This window comes from Medicago truncatula, chromosome 3, assembly GCF_003473485.1.
Source record: "Medicago truncatula cultivar Jemalong A17 chromosome 3, MtrunA17r5.0-ANR, whole genome shotgun sequence".
Lineage (NCBI taxonomy): Eukaryota > Viridiplantae > Streptophyta > Magnoliopsida > Fabales > Fabaceae > Medicago > Medicago truncatula.
Genome location: NC_053044.1, coordinates 21,762,763 through 21,771,865, shown reverse-complemented (window position 1 = coordinate 21,771,865; position 9,103 = coordinate 21,762,763). Strand labels below are relative to the sequence as shown.

The 9,103-nt window shown below is 34.3% G+C and overlaps 1 protein-coding gene across 1 annotated transcript; it reads left to right on the top strand.

Moving 5' to 3' along the window:
* Positions 1-4,805: 4,805 nt before the first annotated feature.
* LOC120579554 (uncharacterized) lies at positions 4,806-7,079 on the top strand. Its single transcript, XM_039831979.1, has 3 exons — positions 4,806-6,014; positions 6,294-6,354; positions 6,673-7,079. The coding sequence occupies exons 1-2, from the start codon at positions 4,806-4,808 to the stop codon at positions 6,303-6,305; spliced, it is 1,221 nt and encodes a 406-aa protein (XP_039687913.1). The 3' UTR covers positions 6,306-6,354; positions 6,673-7,079.
* Positions 7,080-9,103: the final 2,024 nt, after the last annotated feature.

The following is a 9,103-nucleotide window of genomic DNA, read 5'->3' as shown; positions in this document are numbered from 1 at the left end:
GTATCCTTTTTCTATTGTTTTGTTATGAAGTATGTTGTCATGTGCAACTAAACCTCTTTGATTAGGGTTCTAACATGAAGCTTTTCTTATTTGTTGGATTCCATTAATAATTTTTTTATTCAGTTATATTTTTCTTGTGTCCGATTTAATCCGTTCTTGTCTGTGCTTAACGCTCTTTCAATTGATAATTTGTATCGGTAATCTTAAAAATTGGTTTGTATAGGTTAGTAGGATCGACAACGCAAAATTATTCTTCTACTCATGGAAGTTATAATTGCTTATTTTTTAATTCTAGTTAATGAAATTAAGTATGAAACCTCATGTTCTCTAATTCTTCCTTCCAGGAACGCCGTAACTTTAACTAGGTTAACTTACCGCGCATGTTGTCGTTAAGTTTAATAGGAGTTCTAAAAATGGTTTATTAAATCATAAGTAGACACCATATAACCGATATTTTACCAAGTTAATTCCAACAAAAACGAAGGGTAATTCAAAGATTCCTTAATCGCCGTTAAATATCTGAATCAAAAACCTAATCTTGCATTTGGCAAGACAATTAAATTGATATGTTATTTTCTTGAAAAAGGAGTTTCAAGGTTTAGGGGTTAGAAGAATCAAAAAATTTAATGCGGCTCTTTTGAGAAAGTGGTGACGCGGCGCATTGTGGGAGGATGTATGTAGGTTCAACGTTGGTGGGTGTTTTTATTCAGTTTGATGGAAAAATATATGTAGCATTTCTGAAAGGGTCGATTTAAGTTTAGGGAATTAGTTCATGGATAACTTAATTAGGTCGTTGCGTCAGTGATGTGTTGTCTACGCTGTTTTGGTGGGACCCTTGGTTGGAGGAGGGAGTTTTGAAGGATAAATTCAGTCGATTTTTTGATTTAGTTGAGAACAAAATGGTGTCAGTTTTGAGACAAGTCATCAAGGATATATAGAGAGAATGGACAGGTCTGGACTTGGCGCATGCGTTTATTAGCTTGGAAGGAGGAGCAGACAGAGGAGTGCAGTGCTTTGTTGAATAATATTGTGTTGTAGGTTGGAGTGTCAGACATGTGTCAATGGAATATTCATTCATCTCAGCAATAAACAATCAGTTCAACTTATCACTACTTTAAAACTTTGAAAAATGTTACATCTCAAGATTCTTCATACATCATTTAGAACAAGGAGGTTCCTTTTAAAAATCAGTCTCTTTGCATGACGTCTTCTTTTGAATCTCATTATGACTTGTGACAATATCTTGCAATGGATCTTACTTCAGAATCAACAACAACTCTATGTGGGTGGTTGTGGATACAATGAGGACATCAATAATTTGTTTTGGCAATGTAAATTTTTTTGTGAACAATTTGGACTTTGGTTTTGCATTATCTAGGGTATGTTATGGTGAACCTAGCTCTCATCTCAAATCATTTACATCAATTAGGTTATTTAGGAGGATCATCAAAGCATCATATGTGAACTATGCACCTTTCATGGTTATGTTGAACAAAAGAAACAATCATATTTTTAAGAACAAGGAGAACTCCTTGCATCGATAAAATTAAGCTACAAACTTTTGGTGGTTGAAAGTGAATTACGTTACTTTCTTTTTTGATTATCATTCTTGTTGGCTTAACCCAATTATGTGCTTGAGAGCTATAACTTAATTTACCTTTTCTTTCTTTAGTCGTTACATCAGTTTGCCATTGTAACCTTTTATTTTTAGCCTTTTTCTTTCTGACACACCTTGTGTTAGGAAGTCTTGGCCCTTTGTTAACATAATTCCACTTTTGCTTCCTCAAAAAAAGTTGTAAAACACTATACAAGTATTAAGTCCCGACATTGATACAGACACCACATACCACTACGACAAATTAACATGGATGATAATTTGGAAAAAAAATTAATTAATTGAATATAATCACATGGTATCGTATTAATGTTGGATACCAGACACGTCTTCGATCAGAGGTATCGATTGGTGAAATATAGGAAAACACCGTTTGACCTCATTTCCCATAAGCGGGAATGGAAAATAAAATTATTGTCCTTATCTTTTATATACGTTTCTCATAATATAAAAAAAAGCCACCTATTACTTAAACTCTTAGTACTCCCTCGAATCAATACAAAAATCACAATTTGTGTGACCTCTGTAAAATCACTCTTTCTTTTTCATCGTTCATTTCTTCCTAACAGTTTTTCTCTGTATCACCAACCATGGAATTCTCGATGAGGTATCAAATTATTGTTTTATTTTCATTTCAATTTGTTTTCTCAGTTATTATGATTTTTTTGAATTAAAATTGTTTTCTATGGTATTTCTATGTTGCAGGGACTACAGTAATAAGATGAGGACCATCAATGCTTTTGAATGTTGGCCATTCGAATCGAAGGAGGATCTCACACAGGAAAAAATCAATTCCATGTTGCCTCCAATGACCAATCCGAATAATTCGTCAAGATTTGTTTCTCAAAATGATGTGTCAAGGCGTCAATCTCCCCAACATAGTGACCAGAGAAATTCAAATAAAATTATTCCTGACGCCAAGGATGTTGCATCGGCGTCCAGGGAGAAATTGTTGAGTAGGTCAAAACTGAGGCGCCGCTCAATTGCTGAGATTTTCGATCGGAAGAAAAATGATGAGAAACCACAGCCAATGCTGGCAGCACCAAATTATCCGTTAGCGCCACCTCCTCCACCACCACAACCAACGAAAGATCTACATCTACCGTCGTCTTCGTCGTTCCAGATCGGAAATTTGTTAAATGTCATTGTCCTGGAAGATAACGAAGAGGAGGATGATCAAATGGTCAGTAAATTTCGGCGTTCCAAACGGCTTGAAGCACTTAGATCTGAGCCAGAATCGCTTAATAACATTCTCACGATGGCTTCGGAAACGAATGTTGCTTGTGATCGTGAAGGTGAGACGGAAAATGAGGCTGATGTGAAAGTAAAAGAGTTCATTGGAACCAAGGTATGAATTACTTTTGAATATAAGTTTTTAAAGTAATTACTTTTTAGAATTGTAATGAAGGTATGAATTGCTTTTTAATATTATTTTCTTCCTTTTTTTAATATATTTATGAGTGAGTGGCAATGTAGGTTTTTTGAGAATCCCAACGGTTTTGGGGTTTCTCTGTCTCTCCCTGCTGTTTAAGCTTACTCTTGACTTATCGAAAAAGAGCAATTACTTTTTAATATTGTATGACGTATAAGTGTCATTTTAATTTAGGAGTATAATTAAAATTAAATAATTAATTGTATTTTCTCGAAAATAAGTAATAGTAAATTAAAAACCAAACGTTACACTTATTTCATGTTAATTTATTTCTTACACTTCAAAAATCCTAATTTTGTCAACAAAAAAAAAACTTCGCAGAGGAAGCAACCACTTAATTTTAGGATTTATACCCATCATCAATCCCCTGTTTCTGCCTCTCTAGTTTTCATCAATTGTTCCATCAACATTTTCCCCTATAGACAGTAAGATTTTCATTTTGCTATTAAAACTGCGATAGCTTGCGCCACCTTCAATGCATCTCTACCTTATTCTATTCCTTGTTGTTAGCCAAGCCAAAATTACAAAATTTCAACATGAAAATTACAATTTGACGAAACTTTACTTACTTTCTGATTGAACTGTGAATCATTAGTCTTTTTTCCCTTAGAACAGGAGAGTTAGAATAAAATGTATTCAAAATTATTAATAAAATTAATACACTATAATTGCTTATTCGGTGTGAATTCATTTTTATGTGGTGCTTTCTCCGCGAAAAGTTTCGCTGGTGTAGAAATGTGGAAGAAACCGAGTGATTTTCGAGGTTTGAAATCCGTATCCAGTAAATGTTGGGAGAAAAAGTGTTCAATTGAACATACAGTCTGGAAAAGATGAATTTAGGTACCAAACAAAAAGACTAATATATGAGAGCCTCATGACTTAAGTACTACATTGAACACTTTTATGTAGTTAATATGGGATTCCTAACATTGTCATGCCTTTTAAGAATCGATATCCGCGGCGACTTTCACTTTATCGGCACTGACATGATGGTAGTCGTTGCCTCTTTTGCGGCTTCGAACACCTATTAACATTCGGTGGAACACTTTAATCCAACCCATAGATAGCCTTTTTGTGGTCCAACTCTGAACGAGAGCACTAGTTGTTAGGACTTAAACCCATAAAGAGATCCCAACCTAAAATGGGATAACCTCATGACTTAAGTACCACATTGAACACTCTTATCTACTCTTAGTGAGACTCCTAACATATGCTTGCGTTTTTTAGAAGTAAATTTGTTTTGAAAAATATTATTGTCATTGACAAAAAATTAGTTGCTTCAATCATGTATTAGGTTGTTCTTTTTTATATGTTTCACGACACTGTTTAAAATTGTGCAAACAGAATAAATTTGGTTTTTTAAGATCATCAATCATGTATTAGTTGGTAGATGATTTAAAAACTAAATATTTAAACGATTGATGTTCAAATTAGTTCACTGATGATATCTTTAAAAAGTTCAAATTAGTATTCTTAATACTTCTTTCCTAATTTATTTGTCATTAAACATAATTTATGATAAGAGATGATATGCTTAATTGAGTTGATTCACTTTATATGTTTCAGGAAGATGCTGCTAAGGTAAAGTTGCAAAATTCAGTGATCAATTCTCCAGGAGAAATAGCTGTACACAATTTCTTGAAATCATGTGCCAAACAAAAGATTTTAAACCACCTAGCAAAGAAGTCTAAACCTGGACCTGATGAAGGAACTGCAAACTTGAAAGTAAATACAAATGATGAAAACATTGCCAAGAACATGCACAAGAGAAAAGAGGTCTGTCCTATTGAAAATACTCGAGGAGAAGTAGCTGTACAGAATATCTTGAAATCATGTGCCAAACAAGAGAAATCAAAGCAGCCAGTGAAGAAGTGTAAATCATTGTCCAAGGTTTCATTCTCTGATGATAATTTAATTCAGTTTGATAAAGGCGACACGACTAAAGTGCATTTTTCTCCTGATGTTGAACTTTCGAGACCACTTTCTGCATTTCAAGAGGAGGGGATTAATAGCATAAACACAGAAGTGGTTAAATCTGAATCTTCTCAGCCTTCAGCTACGGACCGAGATGCAAGTTCAAGGACCTATAAGGCGCCAAATGAAGATATGATTGGTAAATCTTGTTCCTTGCTTGAAGAGGAGAAGAAGGGGGTAGGAAATTACAACATGGAGCATAACTTCAATGGTTTGTCACTCAATTCTAGTGGCAAGCTAATCAAGTTCGGCTTAAGTGGAAAAGTTGAAATGAAACACCAAGGTGGTTCGCAATTGCAGATATCCACCGTGAATATGATCCAACCAGTGAAGGTTCACAGTAATGAAACACTCCAAAATCAAAGCCTTGGTGTCAGCGGAAATGCTATTTCAAATATTCCGGAGCATATTATAGCAAGAACCAATCCTAAAGGAATCATCTCACGGCCTAAATTGAGAAATAGTAAGATGAATGACAGAAAAAGGATCCATCGTGGTACAAGTTCAGCATCTGGAATACCATTTTCATCACCACCACGAACATCACGGATGTTCTCACCAGCTCACCAAGGGCCTACTTGGAGCCATGATTTCCCCAATACCAATGTGTGTCCGGTTCAAGTTTCTCAACCGACACATATTCCAACTACTCATGTTCCAAATCCACCTTCTGCCACAAATAGGAACATAACTAAGGCAGCTGCCAAAGTTACTCATATTCCAGTTACTCGTGCATTCTCAAATTCAAGGACGAGACCTAACAAGTTTCCTGAAGTTGAAAAACAAGAGAATTTAACTCAGATGAATGTGGATCAGGATAGCTCAGCTACTGACTCTGATAGAGATTTGCAGGGTAACACAAGAGAAGTTGATTCATTGGACCCGAATGGCATGCCAAAGCACTCTGAGAATGTGGATCAGGATAGCTCAGCTACTGACTCTGATAGAGATTTTGAAGATCAGAAAAAGTTGACAAAACCATCAAAACAGTCGGTGAGACTCATCCTTTTTTTTAATTCAAAATTTGTCTTGCTGTATAACAACATTGTGCATATTTCTGGTTTGTGTTTATCTGCCTATTGGAAGTATGTAAGATAACAATGACCAATCTTTGTACTACTTTTAAGGATTTAAACGCTGTGCTTGGTCGAGGTTTCTGATCTATTTATATTGATTTTGACTCGTAGGCGGAAAATGACATGTTTAAATGGTTTGTGTTTTTCTGAAGTCTCCTTTGACAATTATACTTACAAAAATTGTTTACATTTTCAGGAATGGAAATAAGAGTCGAAAAGTTAACCTGACTTGATTTGGTTGTCCAAGAACTTATAAAGTACGTACTTGTTATATTGTTCCGCCAAATTTCTTATTGTTCTACTTAAGTATCAGATATGTTTTATATTACATAAGACTGAAATGATATTCATGTGATAGTTATTTTCAAACTCCATGTGAGTTTCTGAATAATAGTGTAGTTGAATGTTGTTGACGTATGATGGAAAGAAAATTAGAAAAAGTGATAAATTTGTTTGCAAATGCTATATTTGGTGATTTTTTTAATTATTATGTTGTTGAATTCTTGATGTGTTACGGAAACAATAATTGGAAAAGTGGAAACTTTTTTTTAATGTATTTTTTGCGTCGGTTGCAGAGGAAGGAAGTGAAGCTTCAGTTTCAGAGGTAGGAAATGAAGATTCATCATAGCAAATCATCTCAATCGTGTTTGTGGCACAACAATTGTTTATGTCATTTTGATAATTGGAGACTTGTCATGTCATTTAGATAATTTGAGACTTGTCTATTTGGTAAAATCTAAATATTATAATGAAACTTTTATTTATGTAATTCTGAAGATATTGAACAATTACAATGGCTTATATATTAAATGACTTTGTTTGGGTAAAAGTATTTATATGTTTCACTTGTAAGTGAAAGAGATATCAGATGATTGAGTTGAATTAAATTTTGTTATGCAATGGAATGAATGTTGTATGGGGAGCTTTCGCACAACGGTAAAGTTGTTGTTACGTGACTGAAAGATCACAAATTCAAGTTCTGAAATTTGTGGAAAAAACAGCGCGGTGCCTAATGTAGTTAATGTTGTAACACCTGTTGCTATCAGGTTGGCGCCTAATGTCTAGTATTCTATGGGACAATCGAATAACACCGAAAGTGTCGGCTCTAAGAAAAAGGGAAACATGTGATTGCAAGAAAAAGGGAAATCTCAAAATTCCAAACCTCAAGATCCAATGGTAGAAGATAAAGGGAAACAATAGGTTGTCAATCCAACAATCCCCAATCATATCACTGAATCAACGTCTCGAAAGAGCAAATTCAATCATCGCCATTGCATCCTTATGTGGAAGCGTGGCACATTAATGAGATATGATGGTAAATCAGACCTTTTGAGACACATGTTATAGGCATCTTAACTGAATGAGCATCATCCAAACATCACCAACAAACACAACTGTTCATCATCAACGCAACGATATAAAATGTGTAGAGTTGGCCCGTTTAGGACAAGCGCCCCACGGACATGGGCAAACCACACCACTTACAATTCACTACCCACAAAGTATTCCCAAAAAGGACATTCACATAAATTAGATTTCATAATATGATCATCAGATTTATTAGTTTTTTCGTTCATTCATCATCGTGTTTGCAACTTCTCATGAGTGTGAGTATACCCAAAACACAGTTGACAATAATAAATAAGAGCAAGACCAAGAGATATAAAAAGCATAAGAACTGAACCTATATTAGCATTTCATCTCATTGCCGTATAATTTATAAGCTTCTTCTCCTTTACCATCAACATGTATACAAAATATTATTATCATGATTTTCCTTTTCCTTATTGAAACCCTTAATCCTAAAATAATGAGGAAGGAGGGAAGGGAAACTCACCTCTAATTCTAGGTTGGAATTGATGATTCAAGCTTCAATGTTCTTCTAACTTCATCAATTACTGTTTTCTATCCAATTTTATCTTCACTCCATGAACCCAACCTTAAATATTCTTCTATCTTCAATCTACTTTTCTCTAGGTTTTCAATCGTATAAATATGTGTGATGCTAAAATACCCCCTTTTTTTTTACCCTCTCAATAGGTTCAATTACTAAAGTGCCATTTATATCTCGCATTTCTATTTTATTTCTAAATATTTATTATTATTAACTAGCAACAATTAGTAATCCTCGTGAGCTTAACTCAGTTGGTTGGAGCAATGCATATAATATGCAAGGTTCGGAATTAAAACCCCGACCACTACCAAAAAGACAGCAATTAGTTTCTAATTTTGGGATATTACACTTTTAGCATTTAGTTTATTGTTTTATTTTTAAAACGGGTAAACTAGTATCAATATTCAAGCCTATTGATTGAAAAAACGTGTGTATCCGTTTATCGTACAAATTCATGGGGAAGGGTGTCGTGTCATATAGCACCACTCAAACAGTACCGAACCCCATATGATTTTTATTTTGGAGTTGATGAATTTTTGGATCAAAACCGCATCGCGAATGCCATACTACTTAATATAGGTATCAGGAGCCATCTCATCGAGTCTTCGTACAAAATGTCACCAACAAATAATGCACCTTTCATTATTCATTTAAGTATCCACCCATTCAATGCTTATTTGGGCGTCTGATATAATGTCATTTCATTTCATGTACCCACTAATTCAACCTAAACTCGGTCGGAGGAGGCAAACACACCACAATAGCTATGAACTAAGAATTTAAAAGTGAACAATAACTTACATTCATATCCACCAAAAATAACAAGATCCAACATTAAATATATAAAAATAAATAAAAAAATAAAAAACAAATATTGTTGTTCTCAAGCAAAATATTTGAGTTTTGTGTCACCTTAACCAAAGGAGACTTATTGAAATCATAGCAATATATAAACCAAACTTCTATTGGTCAAAGTAGTGAAGTAAGTTGTAGTGGGCTTCTGCCATAAACTCTTCAACACAGATTGGTATATTTTCATCTTCTTTTTGTTTCTCTGCAAGACTCTCCTGAAATTTTTTAAAGTAGAATTATAAAAATGATATTAAGATGTT

What these genes read in the sequence shown, in the direction of transcription:
- LOC120579554 (XM_039831979.1), top strand. Translation starts at nt 4,806, where the DNA reads ATGCACAAGAGAAAAGAGGTCTGTCCTATTGAAAATACTCGAGGAGAA.